The sequence below is a fragment of the Protopterus annectens genome, chromosome 6.part0, assembly GCF_019279795.1.
Source record: "Protopterus annectens isolate FY-2018-M chromosome 6.part0, PAN1.0, whole genome shotgun sequence".
Classification (NCBI taxonomy): Eukaryota; Metazoa; Chordata; order Ceratodontiformes; family Protopteridae; genus Protopterus; species Protopterus annectens.
The window spans coordinates 1,198,235,186-1,198,256,269 of record NC_056737.1 but is presented as its reverse complement, the minus strand read 5'-3'; the positions used below and the strand labels follow the sequence as shown (position 1 = coordinate 1,198,256,269).

Sequence of the window (21,084 nt, the reverse complement as noted above, 5' to 3'; positions counted from 1 at the left end):
TTCCTTCAAAAGCTAAATGGAATCACTGAATATCTTAAATTTACAATGGCAGATTCACTTAATAAGATTGTTTACCTGGATGTCTATGCTGAATGTTTAAGCAATGAGCTGGTTAATACTGGTGTCTATAGAAAAAGTTGTTATAGGAATACTTTGCTTTATAGACAAAGTATGCATCCCCAGTATATATTCAAAAATGTTATAAGAGGGCAAGGCACGAGGGTTTCAAGGTTGAATGCCTCAGAAGAGGGCTTCCACTCTGAATTATTTGACTTGAAAGAGACATTTAAGAATAGGGGTTATACAGAAAATGAACTTCGAAAGGAACTGGTAGATATAACTGAACTAAGGGAAAGTAGAACACATCCCTATTATGTTGATATATCAAATATAGATGTTGGAACTAAAGTAAGTAGTGAAAATACTGAAATAAAAATCCATATGTTCTACACTAGTGACAATAAAGTAATATCGGATATTTTAAAGAAAAATTGGGATGTCTTGACAGCTGACCCCATGATTAAGGAAATAGTGGGTGATGTACCCAAGTTCAGATTTAAGAACCAACGAAATCTGAAAAGATTGTTATGCTACCCTAGGAAAAGAAGTGAGCATTTGTTATCCATGAATGCCTTTACACATGCATGTGGTAGTTGTAATTTTTGCTCCTATATCAACTCAAATGGACAGTTTATACACCCAGATACAGATCAGGAATTTAGGTTTAATGTGACAGCTACATGTCAAACATCACCTGTGGTTTATTTAGCAGTTTGTGACCTGTGTTGTTCATTTTATGTAGGTAAATGGGCAGACCCCTTAAAGATAGAATTCATGAGCATCTCCATAGTATTAGAACACAATCTGATATTAGTGCACTTTCTAAACACGTGACTTCTCATGGTGATTCACATACTTTTAAATTTATGGTTATAGATGTGAATGTTCCTATCTTAAGAGAAGGGGATGTTAGGAATTTCACAGAAAGCAAAGAGGTGAACTGGATTTTAAGACTTAGAGCTGCTAAGGTTCTTGGTCTCAATGAAAAAACATCCCTGAGACCTACCCTAAAATCTAGAAGAATAGCCATTTATTAATGCATTTTCTTTATAAGTATATACATATATATAAATAAATTTTAAAGAAATACATACATATATATATATATATATATATATATATATATATATATATATATATGTGTGTGTGTGTGTGTGTGTGTTTATAGCTTCATTATATACATATTTTACATAGGTTTTTATGTTAGAGTATTTTTATATGGAGTTAGAAGCTTTGACTTTAAGAAAATGCTTATACTAATTGCTTTCAAGATCTGATTGGTTGAATGTTTATATTTAAATGGAGTTTTTAATGCGGGTCTCTTGTTGGTCTGAAGAAGCTATTAGTGAAAGTGCTTACCATTTTGCTATAATAAAAGTTGTTTTATGGTTCGACTGCTGCCTGGTTGCTTCACTGCTATACTTAACTACTGTTCCATTTTGTTTATAAACATTTACTGCTGCTGCATCTAATTAACACATTACCTTCTTATGTAAATAGAGTGCGTATCACTTTAAGAAGCTAATAGTTTCAACTGGCTCATGTTTGACCTTTCACCCAAGTGCGTACATCATGTTTGAGCAGTTTACTTTCAATTTTAAACACTTGCAAGTTCACACAGTACTTTCAAATTTCTACATGGATTAAAACTGCTAAATTTCATCTCAGGGAGAAGAGAAGAGACTTTTCAGCTCGTGACTTTGGCAGGAAGCTGAAAAACAAGTAAGTGAACCATTTAAATACATCAGTTATGTCTTGAGCTTATGAAGTGTTTAACAGCTTTCTGTCCCTTTTTTTGACTAACGGTATTACCCAAATAAGTCCAGCACATCTAAACGAAGTTAACAGTCACAAAAGCAAGCCCCATTGCCCAGATATTAAACTTTTTTAATTATATATATTTTTTTTAAAAAAACATTTCTTTTATAATTATTGAAATAGTGGTTGGATATAAGGCAGATTGAGTTAGCTAATATAGGTCTTTTTGGTAAGTAACTTAATGAAGTTAATATGTGACTGTGAAAAATACAGCATAGGACTTTAAGTAACTGTAGGGTCAGAGCTATATAGAGCAGTTAGGTACTAACTTTAGCGATGTGGCACAGCTATGAGGCAATAGAAGCTACTTATGAAGTCATAGTGTGCTGGCAGTGCAGTGTGAGGCTACACGTACTTTGTCATACCTCTCTGTATCAGCCTGTATCTATGGAGTGCATATTCCAAACCCACTGTGCTAAGAGCAGCTGCATTCACTATAAAGCAAGCAATGAAAGTGAAAGAAGCAATGATAAAGCAGCTGAGACTCTAATGACTAGTGCTGGATTTCCAGATGCAGCAGTAATTATGCTCTGACCACCAGAATAACCACTACTAGCTTTAAGATGACACACGCACTTGATCAAAACTGGCTGTTAGCTGTAACTTTTGAAAACTGTCAAAAAAAAAAAAAAAAAAAAGAAAGAAAAACACAGCAAGATATATCACATAACAATAATCCACACAAAGCAGTATCTCAGAATTCAGAACAAACAGAAAATCACAATAAAATGACAAAATAACACTTTTTAAGCAGTTGAATAAATGTACTTTCCTGCTCAGGGCTAAAAAACGGAGTCAAAAACACTATTCTTTTTTAATTCTTAAAACATGCAGAGGAGAGTGGCTTTTTACATTCTTAGATTAAAGACAGCCATGACTTGCAACTCTGTACACTATAATGCAAACAAAGAAAGTGAAAGAACCAATCATAAAACATCTAAGGCTCTAACCAATAGTGTTGGCTTTCCAGAAACGCAATAATTTCCCTTCTACCTCCAGAATAATCACTACTGGCTCTAAGCTGTAATCACTACACACCTGGTCAAAATAGTCAGATAACTGTAACTTTTGAAAATAGGCAACAAATAATTCCGTCACTAAAACTGAGAGGTATTTGCAAAAAGTGAAATTCATTTTGCCTAGCACTAAAACAGAGATATTGCTACAATGTTACTTTTTTCATGGTGAGGCCAGACCTGTGGATCAGCATTACTTGCATGTTTTTGAATCATGCTTAGTTACCAAATACAATACCATGCACATATTTATTATTTATTTATTGACATTTGTTGACTGGGAAAGTCTACTGGGTCAGAAACCCATTTTCAGTGGAGACCTGATGAGAAAAGCTCCAAGAAAAGATACAAAATATTAATACAAAAATGTAAAAATTCATATAGTACAGAGAAAAAAGTATTGAATTTTAGTACATTTAACATTAACTTAACTCATTTACTTCAACAGAGCTCAGAAAGTCTGTCTGTAACTTCCAATGGGCAGAGCCTAAGCCTTTTGACAGAATCAAATTATGTCCTCAGATTTCAATCAAAAGTTCATATCTCTGAAACCATAGGTGTTATGAAAGTAGTATAAATGGCAAACTCTCCAGCACAAACTATTTTTATAGTGGTAGTATTCTTCAGGTTCTGGATCTTAAACTAAATTTTATAAGTCACAGTAAACACAGTAGCTGTTACATTTGTAAACAACTTTTTTTGTACAACAATATTTTGTAAACAACTTACAATATCTCAGAAACTACTCACACATACTGTCAGCAGCATTTTATTCATCTAGCTGAGAGCTTTCATATGAGGCTAAGGAGTTCTGCCTGTGTTACTTGGCTGCTGAGATATTTAGAAAAATGTGAAAATTATATGTATATAAATTAATATGATAAAAACAACAGTATCTATTTACCTGCACTAGACAGATATCAAATATTAATGCAGTTCAGTTTGCCATTGTGCAAGCTTTAAGATGAAAATTTTTAAAACTTGTACATAGCATGGTTTTGGAATTATTGATGCAAATATGAACTAGCAATATTTGACACCTACAGGCGTCAGTAGGTGTTAACTGCAGGTGCACCTGGAGGCGTCACTTGGATGTAATGAGTTAACATGCAATAAATTGAACAAAATCATTCAGAAAACTAGGTAAATTCAAGGAGGACATTAATTTGATCTAAAATTACGCAGTTCTAGAGTTACAATTAAGAGAAGTTAGAAAGGTGAAGTAAAATTAGAGTTTTTAAACTGATATTGAAGGGCTAGTAAGAATTTTTTAAGAGGTTAGCAAGATGTAAATTAGTAGCAAATAAGAAAAAAAAAATTAGATGGTTAACTTTATTTATGGTGGCTTAGACCTTTGTACACATGAACAGGTATGATTGTTAAGGTAGTGGCATTTTGGTGCAGTTTTAAGTATTTTTATGGAGTCCAGTTGAGTGATTGAGGAAGACAGAGCATTCCATAGTTTGGCAATGGTATAGGAATAAAGACACTGTCCTACTAGTTTGCTGGGTTTGGATATGCTTAAGAGTTGTTTATTAGTAGACCAAAGATTTCTGGGTGGGGTATATGGTTGTAGAATAGCCTGAAATGAAGGTGTAGGTTAGGCAAGGGGGGAATTCAAACCAGTTCAATTCTTTAATGGCCAGACAGTGGTGTGTGTATGCTTTGGCATTCTAGAGGCAACCTTTGCTATTTGTAGTAGTAAGATTGTAATTTATTCATGAGTGATGTGTGGAGGTTGGTGAAGATGGGGCTTCCATAGAGGAGGGAAGGGAGTAGCAGACTGTTTGCCAGTTTTATCTTGTGTGTATAAAGTTTGCAGAGTTTAAAGTGAGTTTTTTTATTGTATTATGTATATGATGCTCGAAGAGAGTTTGTCATCACTCATAATGCCTAGTAGTTTCGCTGTCTTCACTAATTCAATTTCAGTATTGTTTTGCAAATATATCTAAAACTCATGAGTTGGTGTTTTTGTTGAGAAGAGCAAGAGCTTATTTTTTTGGGATTCAGTAGAAGTTGCACTTTGTTAAGCCAAGCTTCAGTAGATGAAAAGGCATTTTGTGTTATCTTTAGGAGATCTGAGAAGTTGGAAGAGGAGATGATAGTAGAATCATCAGCAGATTGGACAAGTCTGCTTTGTTGGGATAGTGTATATGGAGATTATTAATGAAAACATTGAAGAGGTCCCTTGGGGTAATTCTGTATTACTGACCAGATATTTGGATTGCAATATTTTGCCATCTGACAGATTGTGTTCTATGGTTTAGGTAGCTGGAAAACCAATTTAGAGTATGCTGGGAGCAATTTAGTGTTTTGAGTTGTAATAGTTTTGGGTGTGATACTGTGTCAAAAGCTTTAGATAGGTCTAATAGAAAGACTGTAGTTGATAGACCAGCATCCGGAGCTTTGTTCACAGTACTGGTAAGTGAGCAAGGCTGCAGTGCTGCTGTGACTGGGGTCAAAGTCATGCTGGATGGAAGCAAGGAGGTTATTGTCAGAGAGATGTTATAGCAATTGAATAGGTATGCACATTTCTAGGATTTTGGATAAAGGTGAGAGTATATACCTTGTCCTGAGACTCAGTGATTGCTTTTAATTAATGTTGACCACTTCTGTTTGCACTTAGCCTCCACCAGGACCTTTTGTGCTGAAGTGCATTTTTTTACTGAATCCAACCCTTCTGTTTGTCTACTTTGCCCATTATAAAAAGTAAGTTCTAACCTCACAGTACCCTTACTTATGTGTGCTAATCCTAACTATTACTGTAGCCATAAGTGTAACTCAAGCCTAGACCCTAGCACTAACCCTAACCCTAAACAAGACATTTCCATCTTATACTAGCCTGGTCCCTAAACCTAACACTTTATAGATATGTCTCAACTAGATTTTTAGTTTCAGGATATTTGCATATTGGTTACAAAGGTGTTTGGTGTCTAATTTTTAGTAAGAAAAAGTTGAGGTAAGAAACTCCACAGGCTACGTATATATATATATATATATATATATATATATATATATATACACATTTCACTGAAAGTTATATATGGCATTTTCCCCACTGTAGTGTGACCCTGGAGTTAGTATATATAGTAAGAGGGGGTGTGGGGAGCATAGTCCCCCACATATTTTAAGTATATATTATGTTCGGAAAAGAGTAATATATTGGAATTGCAAGTATCCATGTATATAGTTCAAAATATTTAAAATATGTGGGGGCTACACCCCCACACACCCTCTTACTATATATACTAACTCCAGGGTTGCACTACAGTGGGGAAAAGGCCATATGTAACTTTCAGTGAAATGTGTTTCAGTGAATTGAGTTTTCAGTGAATTGAACTTTCAGTGAAAAGTGCACACTAATTTGACTTTCAGTAAAATGTGCATTCAGTGAAATGTCCTAGACCCATATATATGTATATATATATATATATATATATATATATATATATATAGAGGTCTACCTTCAATGGCCAAATTTACCCTATACCAAAACTCAGCTAACCCAGACCAAATCACTGAAAACACAGGAATCCGAAAATCCAATTTTCCAAATTACATTTTAACGATTACTACAGTTAGTAACTACTACATTGATAATAGTAGAAAGCCAGACTAGATTTGAGCACATTCGTACACCATACCTGTAAACAATATGATGGATGTGACGAATAGCTTACCTGGAATAATAGGCAATATCTACAAAACTGAAAACTTGCAGAGAGGAAAAGACATACTTGTTATAGATGGCTTCATATACCACGTAGATAAAAGAACAAAACACTGTAAATACTGGGCTTGTAAGTGCAAGTGCTCTCAAAAATGTAAGAGAAGAGCTGCAACATCATGTGCTAGTAATGGCGAGGAATTAGTAAAATCAGTCAATCATGATCATTCTGGTGATCCCTCAGAAGTGGAAAGATAAGTGGTCTGTAATAAGTTGAAGCAAAAAGCATCACTTTCTAGAGATACACCTTGTATTATTGTAGATGACACGATCGCTTCCTCTTCCCAAAAGTTTGCTGCTACAGTACCCAGTAGAAAAGCAGTATTACAGCAGGTGAGGCTACATTACCCAGTAGAAGAGCAGTATTACAGCAGTTGAGACTACATTACCCAGTAGGAAAGCAGTATTAGAGCAGGTGTGGCTACAATACCCAGTAGAAAAGCAGTATTACAGCAGGTGAGGCTAAATTACCCAGTAGGAAAGGAGTATTACAGCAGGTGAGACTACATTACCCAGTAGGAAAGCAGTATTACAGCAGGTGAGACTACATTACCCAGTAGAACAGCAGTATTACAGCAGGTAAGGCTACATTACCCAGTAGAACAGCAGTATTACAGCAGGTGAGGCTACATTACCCAGTAGAAGAGCAGTATTACAGCAGGTGAGGCTACATTACCCAGTAGGAAAGCAGTATTACAGCAGGTGAGGCTACATTACCCAGTAGAAGAGCAGTATTACAGCAGGTGAGGCTACATTACCTAGTAGAAGAGCAGTATTACAGCAGGTGAGGCTACATTACCCAGTAGAAGAGCTGTATTACAGCAGTTGAGACTACATTACCCAGTAGGAAAGCAGTATTACAGCAGGTGAGGCTACATTACCCAGTAGAAGAGCAGTATTACAGCAGGTGAGGCTACATTACCCAGTAGAAAAGCAGTATTACAGCAGGTGAGGCTACATTACCCAGTAGGAAAGCAGTATTACAGCAGGTGAGACTACATTACCCAGTAGGAAAGCAGTATTACAGCAGGTGAGTTTACATTACCCAGTAGAACAGCAGTATTACAGCAGGTGAGGCTGCATTACCAAGTAGAAGAGCAGTATTACAGCAGGTGAGGCTACATTACCCAGTAGGAAAGCAGTAATACAGCAGGTGAGGCTACATTACCCAGTAGAAAAGCAGTATTACAGCAGGTGAGGCTACATTACCCAGTAGGAAAGTAGTATTACAGCAGGTGAGGCTACATAACCCAGTAGAAAAGCAGTATTACAGCAGGTGAAGCTACATTACCTAGTAGAAGAGCAGTATTACAGCAGGTGAGACTACATTACCCAGTAGAAGAGCAGTATTACAGCAGGTGAGGCTACATTACCCAGTAGAAGAGCAGTATTACAGCAGGTGAGGCTACATTACCCAGTAGAAAAGCAGTATTACAGCAGATGAGGCTACATTACCCAGTAGAAGAGCAGTATTACAGCAGGTGAGACTACATTACCCAGTAGAAGAGCAGTATTACAGCAGGTGAGGCTACATTACCCAGTAGAAGAGCAGTATTACAGCAGGTGAGGCTACATTACCCAGTAGAAAAGCAGTATTACAGCAGGTGAGGCTACATTACCCATTAGGAAAGCAGTATTACAGCAGGTGAGGCTACATTACCCAGTAGAAAAGCAGTATTGCAGCAGGTGAGGCTACATTACCCAGTAGGAAAGCAGTATTACAGCAGGTGAGGCTACATTACCCAGTATGAAAGCAGTATTACAGCAGATGAGGCTACATTATCCAGTAGAAAAGTAGTATTACAGCAGGTGAGGCTACATTACCCAGTAGAAGAGCAGTATTACAGCAGGTGAGGCTACATTACCCAGTAGAAGAACAGGATTACAGCAGGTGAGGCTACATTACCCAGTAAAAGAGCAGTATTACAGCAGGTGGGGCTACATTACCGAGTAGAAGAGTAGTATTACAGCAGGTGAGGCTACATTACCCAGTAGAAGAGCAGTATTACAGCAGGTGAGGCTACATTACCCAGTAGAAAAGCAGTATTACAGCAGGTGAGGCTACAGTACCCAGTAGAAGAGCAGTATTACCGCAGGTGAGGCTATATTACCCAGTAGAAGAGCAGTATTACAGCAGGTGAGGCTACATTACCCAGTAGGAAAGCAGTATTACAGCAGGTGAGGCTACATTACCCAGTAGGAAAGTAGTATTACAGCAGGTGAGGCTACATTACCCAGTTGAAGAGCAGTATTACAACAGGTGAGGCTACATTACCCAGTAGGAAAGTAGTATTACAGCAGGTGAGGCTACATTACCCAGTTGAAGAGCAGTATTACAACAGGTGAGGCTACATTACCCAGTAGTAAAGCAGTATTACAGCAGGTGAGGCTACATTACCCAATAGGAAAGTAGTATTACAGCAGGTGAGGCTACATTACCCAGTAGAAGAGCAGTATTACAACAGGTGAGGCTACATTACCCAGTAGAAGAGCAGTATTACAACAGGTGAGGCTACATTACCCAGTAGTAAAGCAGTATTACAGCAGGTGAGGCTACATTACCCAGTAGAAGAGCAGTATTACAGCAGGTAAGGCTACATTACCCAGTAGAAAAGCAGTATTACAGCAGGTGAGGCTACATTACCCAGTAGAAGAGCAGTATTACAGCAGGTAAGGCTACATTACCCAGTAGAAAAGCAGTATTACAGCAGGTGAGGCTACATTACCCAGTAGAAAAGCAGTATTACAGCAGGTGAGGCTACATTACCCAGTAGAAGAGCAGTATTACAGCAGGTAAGGCTACATTACCCAGTAGAAGAGCAGTATTACAGCAGGTGAGGCTACATTATCAAATAGAAGAGCAGTATTACAGCAGGTAAGGCCACATTACCAGGTAGAAAAGCAGTATTACAGCAGGTGAGGCTACATTACCCAGTAGTAAAGCAGTATTACAGCAGGTGAGGCTACATTACCCAGTAGGAAAGTAGTATTACAGCAGGTGAGGCTACATTACCCAGTTGAAGAGCAGTATTACAACAGGTGAGGCTACATTACCCAGTAGGAAAGTAGTATTACAGCAGGTGAGGCTACATTAGCCAGTTGAAGAGCAGTATTACAACAGGTGAGGCTACATTACCCAGTAGTAAAGCAGTATTACAGCAGGTAAGGCTACATTACCCAATAGGAAAGTAGTATTACAGCAGGTGAGGCTACATTACCCAGTAGAAGAGCAGTATTACAACAGGTGAGGCTACATTACCCAGTAGAAAAGCAGTATTACAGTAGGTGAGGCTACATTAACCAGTAGAAAAGCAGTATTACAGCAGGTGAGACTACATTACCCAGTAGAAAAGCAGTATTACAGCAGGTGAGGCTACATTACCCAGTAGAAGAGCAGTATTACAGCAAGTGAGGCTACATTACCCAGTAGAAGAGCAGTATTACAGCAGGTGAGGCTACATTACCCAGTAGAAAAGCAGTATTACAGCAGGTGAGGCTACATTACCCAGTAGAAGAGCAGTATTACAGCAGGTAAGGCTACATTACCCAGTAGAAGAGCAGTATTACAGCAGGTGAGGCTACATTACCAAATAGAAGAGCAGTATTGCAGCAGGTAAGGCCACATTACCAGGTAGAAAAGCAGTATTACAGCAGGTGAGGCTACATTACCCAGTAGAAGAGCAGTATTACAGCAGGTGAGGCTACATTACCCAGTAGAAGAGCAGTATTACAGCAGGTGAGGATACATTACCCAGTAGAAGAGCAGTATTACAGCAGGTGAGGCTACATTACCCAGTAGAAGAGCAGTATTACAGCAGGCGAGGCTACATTACCCAGTAGAAGAGCAGTATTACAGCAGGTGAGGCTACATTACCCAGTAGGAAAGCAGTATTACAGCAGGTGAGGCTACATTACCCAGTAGAAGAGCAGTATTACAGCAGGTGAGGCTACATTAACCAGTAGAAAAGCAGTATTACAGCAGGTGAGACTACATTACCCAGTAGAAAAGCAGTATTACAGCAGGTGAGGCTACATTACCCAGTAGAAGAGCAGTATTACAGCAGGTGAGGCTACATTACCCAGTAGAAGAGCAGTATTACAGCAGGTGAGGCTACATTACCCAGCAGAAGAGCAGTATTACAGCAGGTGAGGCTACATTACCAAATAGAAGTGCAGTATTACAGCAGGTAAGGCTACATTACCAGGTAGAAAAGCAGTATTACAGCAGGTGAGGCTACATTACCCAGTAGAAGAGCAGTGTTACAGCAGGTGAGGCTACATTACCCAGTAGAAGAGCAGTATTACAGCAGGTGAGGCTACATTACCCAGTAGAAAAGCAGTATTACAGCAGGTGAGGTTACATTACCCAGTAAAAGAGCAGTATTACAGCAGGTGAGGCTACATTACCCAGTAGAAGAACAGTATTACAGCAGTTGAGACTACATTACCCAGTAGGAAAGCAGTATTAGAGCAGGTGAGGCTACATTACCCAGTAGAAAAGTAGTATTACAGCAGGTAAGGCTACATTACCCAGTAGAAGAGCAGTATTACAGCAGGTGAGGCCACATTACCCAGTAGGAAAGCAGTATTACAGCAGGTGAGGCTACATTACCCAGTAGAAGAGCAGTATTACAGCAGGTGAGGCCACATTACCCAGTAGGAAAGCAGTATTACAGCAGGTGAGGCTACATTACCCAGTAGAAGAGCAGTATTACAGCAGGTGAGGCTACATTACCCAGTAGAAGAGCAGTATTACAGCAGGTGAGGCCACATTACCCAGTAGGAAAGCAGTATTACAACAGGTGAGGCTACATTACCCAGTAGAAGAACAGTATTACAGCAGGTGAGGCTACATTACCCAGTAGGAAAGCAGTATTAGAGCAGGTGAGGCTACATTACCCAGTAAGAAAGCAGTATTACAGCAGGTGAGGCTACATTACCCAGTAGAAGAGCAGTATTTCAGCAGGTGAGGCCACATTACCCAGTAGGAAAGCAGTATTACAGCAGGTGAGGCTACATTACCCAGTAGAAGAGCAGTATTACAGCAGGTGAGGCCACATTACCCAGTAGGAAAGCAGTATTGCAGCAGGTGAGGCTACATTACCCAGTAGAAGAGCAGTATTACAGCAGGTGAGGCTACATTACCCAGTAGAAGAGCAGTATTACAGCAGGTGAGGCCACATTACCCAGTAGGAAAGCAGTATTACAACAGGTGAGGCTACATTACCCAGTAGAAGAGCAGTATTACAGCAGGTGAGCCTACATTACCCAGTAGGAAAGCAGTATTACAGCAGGTCAGGCTACATTACCCAGGAGAAGAGCAGTATTACAGCAGGTGAGGCTACATTACGCAGTAGGAAAGCAGTATTACAGCAGGTGAGGCTACATTACCCAGTAGGAAAGCAGTATTACAGCAGGTGAGGTTACATTACCCAGTAGGAAAGCAGTATTACAGCAGGTGAGGAGAGTACGAACACAACCGGCTGTAAAAAATAGTGACAGTTCTCTAAATTTAACCAACATCATGAGTCATTATTTCCCGTTAAAAGTAAGAGACTTTCTAATGAAAAGAATGTCTGTTGCATCACCGGACAATATTGTTTTGTTCAGTACTGTACATAATCTGTCTGATGTAAGCAAAGCTGTAATCTGGTTAACAGATGGCACGTATATTACTAGAGGTACAGTGTGTAGACTACATACTATTCATGCTCTAGTGAAATACTGTGACTACAACAAATTCATACCATTGATTTATTGTTTAATGATTAAAAGGTCATTGAGGTCTTACAATTGTATGTGGCACTGACTGTTTGAATTGCTAAGTAGCAATGGTTTGAGTATTAGTTGCAGATATATTTTATGTGATTTTGTGACAACAGCTATAAAAAGTCTGAAGTTAAATGTAAGTGGTGTGATGTGCAAGGGCTGCTTTTTTCACTTCGGACAAAATCTGTGGAGGAAGGTACAAGCACTTGGACTAGCAGCTCTTTACAACGGCGATATGGGTTTCCAGCTTTGTTAAAAAACTGGCTGCACTGGCTTTTCTGGAAGAAAGTGAAGTTATTCCCACTTTTAATACACTAAAGGAACAGTTTCCAGTTGAAGGAAAAGAGTTACTAAAATATTTTGCAGAGTCTATACATTCGGAAAGCAGAGGAAATGTAGTACATGTTCAGCAGGTTGTGTAAGATTTTTACCATTATTTCCGATCATTTTTTGGAATGTGTCTGTCTTAAATAACTTATTTCTACCGAGAACACAAAATAACATTGAGGCTTAGCACAGACGGTTTAAATCTTTGATTGGGAAATATGTTACTGATTTGCTCATTATAATGTCAGCAATTGTATGAGAGCAAAACAGGGTGGATGAACTGCGTGTCAGAATGACTGCTGCATGTCCTTCCTCTCCATAGAAGCAGAGGTTAATAAAAAGGCCGCATCAGTTTCAGTGTGTATTCGACAATAAACAAGAATGCACATGCATGGAGTTCATTACAGCAGTTACAACCTTATTGAAGATGTGAATCATGTGGAATGTGTACTGTGGTTAAGGGTGATTACACACTTTCACTAGTAAGTTTTTGGTGATATTTAATAGTTCACGTTTCACTGCACTTTCGTACATGGAGTTTCAGTTGACTTTATGGTGGTGTATAGGTTCTGTGCTATACAGCATTATATTTGCATAAGCTATATTCAGTGTTTTGAGTCTCAGCAAATTAGATTTTCAGATGTTTATATATATATATATATATATATATATATATGTATATATATATATATATATATATATATATATATATATAGTGAAAGAGAGAGAGATAGAAAGATATTAGATATATATGAGTACTACCATACCTCTCAACTGTCCAGATTTTCACAGAATGTCCAGATTTTTTTTTCTTATTTTTGGCTTGCTCCTTATAAAATTTGTGGTTTTCTGGCAAATCACTGAGGATTGAATTCACTAAATAATGACATGCATAAGACTTCATAGTCTTCAGAAAATGCATGCTAACACAAATGATTTTATTTTAGCATCTTTCTAAGTTATAAGATCAATATTTAAAATCTGTTCTTATTTTTGAAGCTTTGTTCCACAATTATTTTAGGCTTTGCCCAGATTTCATAGCTTCATATGTTCGTAGGTGTATACTAGGCTAACAACCAAAATGATTGACTTTGGTCAATTTTAAACAATTGGCTTAGCTTCTGATGTCAGTATAAGGAGATCCAATGTGTGTCAGCCTGGGAAGATATGGTCGATAGGCCATACTACTTTGCCAGAGACAGTCTGCACCTATCTCCTCTAGTGGACTTTCAGATACTGGCAAAGGCATTAGCAACCCCTATTGTGCCTTTTTTAGGCAGTGTCAAAATAACCAACCTTCCAACATAACAAAATCCTCTCTAGATAAACTGAAATTACTGCTGCTTAATTCTAGGAGTCTAAACAAGAAACTACACTCCTGGAAGCACTCATCACTTTGGAAGATGGTGACATCTGTACAGTCACTCAGACATGGTCAAAGGCTCGGAAAGCGCCACGGCTATTCAGAGCTTCAATGCCTTCCATACTTTCAGACCAAAGACTGAGCATGAAAGTACTAAAGGAAGAGATGTAGACATCTTCATTAAGGATAAGTACACCTCAATACTGGTCAAACATTGTGACTCTCTTGAGCTACTCCATGTCCATTTAACTATAGGCAAAGCCCCCACCACATCATAGCTAACTATAGGTCCCCCACCATGAAAAAGGAAAATCATACAGCTTATCTGGACATACTGGAGTCACTTGCCATACAGCCCAACACCTTACTCATGGGTGATTTTTAATTATCCAACCATCGGCTGTGAAACACACATGACCAAAACCATGCTGACTCAGAGGTTTTTGGACTTTGTCAATGCAAATGCACTGAAACAGCTAGTCAGCACATCCACAAGAGGCTCAAATGTCTTGAACATACTACTCACTAACATGGGAGAGCATTGCAACCCCCATATGATGTCTTTCCTGGTAAGATCAGACCATAAATCAGTCTTGTTCATGTAAGACCAGATACCCAAATCAAGTTCACAAATGTTAAGAATTTTTCAAAGATAAATTACCTCCAACTAAGTGATGGTATAAGAAGTTCCAAAGCCCCCCCTCAAAGACAGATAACATGGACTTCTATGCAGAGGTATACACCAATGCCTTGTATAAGCACTTAAGCAGTTGTATAGAATCAGCTGTACCTGACCAGATTAAAACCAGGTCTTGTAAAAAAAACAAGCCACCATGGTGGAGCCGTATTATAAACAGGCTATACAACAAAGGAAAGTAACTAATATCCAAGAACAAGACAGAAGTGGTTCAACAGAGGAAGAAATCCCTCTCTAGCTTAAAAAAACAAATTAGAGATCTTGTCAAGTCCTCTGAAGCTAATTATGAAGTAAAAATAGCCTCCCTAGCTAAGGATAATCACAAGGCATTCTTTAACTATGTCCGAAATCTAAAAGGGAATACCCAGTTATGTAGAGAACTGGTTGCGGATGGCACCACCCATACTCAACCAGATGTAATAGCCAACCTACTAACTGACAGATTTGGAACAAACTTCACCCTTGCCCTTTCCAGTCATCCCCCAACTTGCCACCATTCCTCAGCCTATTATCTCAAGAAAGCAGATCATCTCTGCACTCTCCAAGGCCAAAAAAACGTCATTAATGGGACCAGACAACATCCTGGGATGGCTTTTAAATAACTTAAAAGATGACCTAGCAGTCCCAATTAGATATCTGTTTAACCACAGCCTATGCACTGGCTATGTTCAGGCAGAATGGAGGATAGCAACAGTAATCCCTCTGCACAAAGGGGGACCATCAACCAACCCTGGGAATTATAGGCCCATAAGCTTGACTAGCCTCATCTGCAAGGCCATGGAAAGAATCATTATGGACCTTATTAACAAGGATATAGGTAATCTCCAAAGCCTGGACCCAACCCATTTGGATTTGTTAAACATATATCATGCCTGTTAACCATGGTTGACTTCTTTGAGAAAGTCATCAAGGCACTGGGCGAGGGAAAGACTGTGCAGACCACCTATTGTGACCTAGCCAAGGTATATGACATGATCCCCCACTCAGGTATTATAAAGAAGCTCTCCCAACTGGAAACCAACCCCTACATTACCAGATGGATAGCCAACTGGCACACTAACAAGACACATACTGCCAAAGTGGGTGACTTCATTTCTAGCAAAAGACCAGTTACCACTGGTGTACCACAGGGATCGTTGCTGGACCTCTTGCTGTTCAGAATTTATTTCTCAGAAGTCCAGGTAAACTTGGATGGCCTGTGGCTGACCAAGTTCAATAATGATTGCAAATTAGGAGTTATCACTGAGTCCCCCAACAATGTTAATATACTCCAGACAGGGTTAATGCAGACAAATGATTGTTGCCAAAGCCACAGATGAAAGCTAAATGTAAAAAAAGCATTGTTATTCCCTTTGGAAAAACTGACATCCCCAGTAATTACATTATAGACAGCACCTCCCATAGTGTAGACCAAGAGGTACATGATCTGGGTACTCAGGTTAATAGCAATCTGGACTTTGACCACCACGTATCTACAGTAGCAAGGAAAACATTCAATGTGGTACATCTTATAAGCAAAGGCATCACATCTGCATCTAAAGCTGTTATAATTCTATTATACTCGGCCATCATCAGACCAATAATTGAGTTCAAAGCTCCCTTTTGCATGTATCTCACCAGACATCTGGAACAATTGAAGAGACCACAGAGGTTTCTCACCAAGAAATTACAGGGTACACAAAACAAGTCTTACACAGTAAGATTACCCTGTTTATGGAATTACTACCTATTATCCATCACAGTAGGATTACTACCCCATCTATGGAACAGGTTCCCTATCCACGTGAAGCAGAGTTCCTCCCTAACCCAATTCAAGTGCAACTTGGACAATTGGATGGGAAACTGGAAATTTATCCCTGGTTTGGCACCTTTGTCTCTTATGGACACAGTTAACCTGTAAATGGTTCATCTCCCAGGCCCATGCTTACTCTAATCAAGGGTATCAGAACTTGTCAGAGACTTTGGATGCATGGCTAGTCCCAAAAAGGCTCCTGTGGCCATTAGCCTAATAAACACCTAAGAACCTATGAACAGAAAGACTGAAAGCCCTGCCACTGTATTCTGTCTCCTAGAGGTTGCTAAGGGGTGACCTGTATCTGGCTTAAAGGGAAGCTTTTGACCTGGCTGTGATGGGAATGCTACACATTCATAAATTAAACTGCACGAGGGTCAGTCACTCCAGGGATCTTAACCTAGCCTATGACATGAACAAGTCATGCTGGAGAAACAGATACATCTCCCAGAGACTGACACTTATCTGGAACAAGCTTCCAATTCACATGAAACACAGCCCCTTGCTGACCCTTTTCAAATGTAACCTAGATGAATGGATAGGTGACTGCAGATTCACTCTTAGGGTGGTGCCCATGTCCCTCCTGGACAGACGAAGTCTGTATTAACTACCATAGACCCTTTTCTCTACAAACTTCACTCACCTAACCACCAACAATTGGCGCAACTCGGAATAAATATGGTTAGGCTTGTAAGGGCTCTAGGGCCATTAGCTTAGTAACTTTACATGAACCTATAAACCTATGACCACTATGGTCTTTATAAGCCTAGCCATGTAACCCAAATGTGTCTCACAATTATATGTTGTAGACATTTATATAGAGGTGACTGTTGGTTATGACATGATTTACTGACTGCCTCTGTCCATCAGAGACATGAGTGTCAGACCAGGGCTGAATTTTTGATTTCCCATCCAATGGTCCAATTTACACTTAAATAGGGTTAGGGAGGGACTTTGTTTCTCATGGATGGGGAGCATGTTCCACTGAATGGGAATTCTCTGAGATACATATCTATCTCTCCAATATTTCATATTTATGTTTCAAGCAGGTCTTTAGATCTGGTAATTCTGATGCTGTTTGTTTTGTAGATGTGCAAAAGGTTCATCAGAGTGGGGTCCATGAATGCCTTGTATGCTAGGCATAGCTCATCTCTCACTAGTCTGTAGGAGACCGAAAATAGAGATAGGGCTTTGAGGTGATCCTAAGACATTGAGTTTATGCCATGTATTCTTTTTGTAAGAAATCTTAGTGGACATTCCATTTGCTGCATGTGTCTTGTCAGGTACATACCGAAGTGAATTATACTCAAACAGTTTCAAACTGACATAGCTACTGCTCAGAGGCCGATGCCTTACCACTAGACCATGGGGACATACAATGATGGGTCTAATGAGGGCCAAGTATAGTGGTACAATGGCTTCCCTGGACCTAGATGCCATGCACTTTTGCTACCTTGGATACATGTGAGTTGAAGGCCAGGTTACTGTCTGCATGTTTTCCTAGATCCCTAACTCATGGGTCAACTCTTAGGGGTGTTTCATTGATGATGTAGTTTCCTGAGATGGCCAACTTCCCAAAAGGTACTAGTTCGCATTTATTTGCATTGAGTTTTAAGCCATGGCTTTGGAACCACTCATTTTTTTGTGTTAGACCCTCTTGTAAGATGTTAGTGGGCTTCTATGACTGCTCACAGTTTGTAGTCATCTTGAAACTGGACCAGCCAGATGCCTTTGACATTATTCTTGACTTCTAGATGGCAAAGAGAAGCGGGCCCAGCACTGTGCCTTGAGGGAGTCCACTGGTGACTACCCTCTTTGAGGAAGTGGTCTCATCAGTTCTAACTTCCTAGTTTCTGTCTGTAAACTGGCTGGCTATCCAGCATGTTATATAGGGGTTTATGCCTATTTCCATAAGTTTGTTAACAATGCCAGAGTGGGGTATTGTATCAAATGCCTTAGCCAGGTCAAGGTAGGCAGCATACATAGTTTTACCCTCATCCATTACCTTGGTGACCTTTTCGAAGAAGTCCACCAGGTTCAGTAGGCATGACCTTCCTTTAACAAAGCCAAATTGGGATTAATTCAGTGTCTGAAAGTCTCCTATGTCTTTTTTATCATTTCCATGATAATTCTGTCCATGGCTTTGCACATAAAACTAGTCAGACTAATGGATCTGTAGTTTCCAGGTCTGTTGATGGTCCACCCTTATGAAGAGGGATGGCTGTTGCAGCTCTCCATTCTCATGACATGAAGCCTGTTTTAAGACTGTAGTTAAATAGTAAATCCAGTGGCCCTGATAGGTCATGTTTTAGACTATTCAGGAAGCATCCTGGGATGTTATCAGGGCCCACTGAGGCTGTGTTCTTCATCTTAGTGAGTGCAAACAGGACAATGGTTTCTATTAATAAGTAGAGGGGGTTTGTTTGAAAGTATTACTTGGGAGGTGGCAGAGGGTGAGTGGGGGGTGAAGCTGGAAATGAATTTATCTGGTGAAAAACTGGTGCTAAGATGTTGAGGAGAATGATGAATACATGGCCCTTTGTCATTTACACATATATACTAACTTCAAAAGATTGATTTTTTTATAATTGAAAATAACCAAAAAAGCAGTGATTTTTGCAGTGGGGTAAGCCCCCTGAATCCCACATCCCCTGCTAATTATATATATGCCAGCTCAGAGATCACTGTACAATGAGGAAATGCAAAGTCACCTATCTCCACTGTTTACAATCTTGCACAACAAAAAAGGCCTGCAATGTGAGATCAGCTGAATTTCAGTTGGCTGTACTGGCTTTTTTTTCTGTGCATTGATAGTTGGATTTGACCAGTTCAGTGTTAACCATTTATATGTGTATGGATTTACTTACCTTTATCGAACAGCACTAATATCGACGTGAGTAATGTCGATACCAAATGATCAGCATTATGCACGTCGACACGCTACTAAGCATGCACTGAGCTTCAATCTCTGTGCATGCAAAAACCTTAAAACAAAAGACTGAGCTACCCACACCCTCTGCTAATTATACATTGTAACTCCAAGATCGCACAATTCCCGGGTCAAAGGCAAATTCCCCAACCCTTAGAATGCTCTGATCTGCTACTTTTGTTGACAGGTGTCAACCATCTGCTTAGTCAACCAAACTGTGTCAACTAAACAGTGTTTGGCAAAAGTAATGCCTGACACATAAAGTCTACCAAAGCAAGATTTGAGGTAAGTTTGACCTCCCAGGCCAAGGACAACCACAAAGCATTCTTTAGCTATGTCCACAACCTCAAAGTCAATACACAATTGTGTGCAGAACTCATTGCAAATGAAGCCACCTATACTGAGCCAGAAGATATAGCAAACCTCCTGGCTGATAAGTTCAGCTTTACTCCTCTCTTCCCCTCAACCTTCCCTCAGGAAATATCATCAAATATAATTCCCCCTACTATCACTAGGGAACAGATCCTTAATGATCTAAGACCAAGAATACTCCATCAATGGGCCCAGACAATATCCCAGGGTGCCTTCTAAATAGCATGAAACATAACCTATCAGGGCCGCTGGAATTACTATTTAACTGTAGCCTCCAAACAGGCTTCATACCTCATGAATGGAGAAAGATAACAGTCATCCCTCTGCACAAAGGTGGGCCATCTACAGACCATGGAAACTACAGACCCATAAGTCTCACTATTCTTAGATATAAAGCCATGGGAACAATTATCATGGAGATGATCAAGATGGATATAGTAAACTCCAGACACTGGACCAAACCCCGTTTGGTTTCATAAAGGGCAGATCATGCCTACTTAACCTGGTGGACTTCTTTGAGAAAGTCACCAAAGCAATGAATGAGGGCAAAATCATTCACACTGACTACCTTAACCTGGCCAAGGCATTTGACACAATACCCCACTCGGGCATTGTTGACAAACTGAAATGGTTAGGTACAAACCCATATCTCACCCAGTGGATAGCCAACTGGCTCACAGACAGGACTCAGGAAGTTAGAATTGGGGAGTCCACCTCTACAAATAGGCCAGTTCCAAGTAGAGTCCTCAGGGATCAGTCCTTGTAACGCTTCTTTTTGGCATTTACTTCTCAGAAGTCAAGGCCAATATCAGTGGTCTCTGGCTGACTAAATTTGCAAATGATTGCAAATTAGGAGCTGTCATTGAGTCTCACACTGACACACATGTTATCCAGGAGGGGCTGACACAGACCGACAACTGGTGCCAGAGTCATGGACTAAAGCTAAATGCCAAGAAATGCATAATAGTATATTTTGGGAAGTCATCCATCCCTTGTAAATATTGTATTGACAATATAACCCTTAGAGTTGACCTAGTATTCAGGGACTTAGGGACACACATAGATAGTAATCTAGCCTTTGATCATCATGTGGTTACAGTGGTGAAGAAATCATTCTATGTTGCATAGGTTCATAGGTTGGTACTAGGCTATCAGCCCTAGGGCCTATACAAGCCTAGCCATAACAATTTCCTGGCTATTTCTTCCCACACTAT

At 39.6% G+C, this 21,084-nt stretch overlaps 1 protein-coding gene across 1 annotated transcript in view; it reads right to left on the bottom strand.

The window, feature by feature from the left end:
• Nucleotides 1-2,458: 2,458 nt before the first annotated feature.
• Nucleotides 2,459-21,084, bottom strand: part of LOC122803970 (acrosin-like) — a 165,979-nt gene continuing 147,353 nt past the window's right edge. Inside the window, exon 5 of the mRNA XM_044073648.1 lies at nucleotides 2,459-2,491. Within this exon, the coding sequence (XP_043929583.1) occupies nucleotides 2,459-2,491 (33 nt within the window). The remainder of the gene's footprint in view (nucleotides 2,492-21,084) is intronic.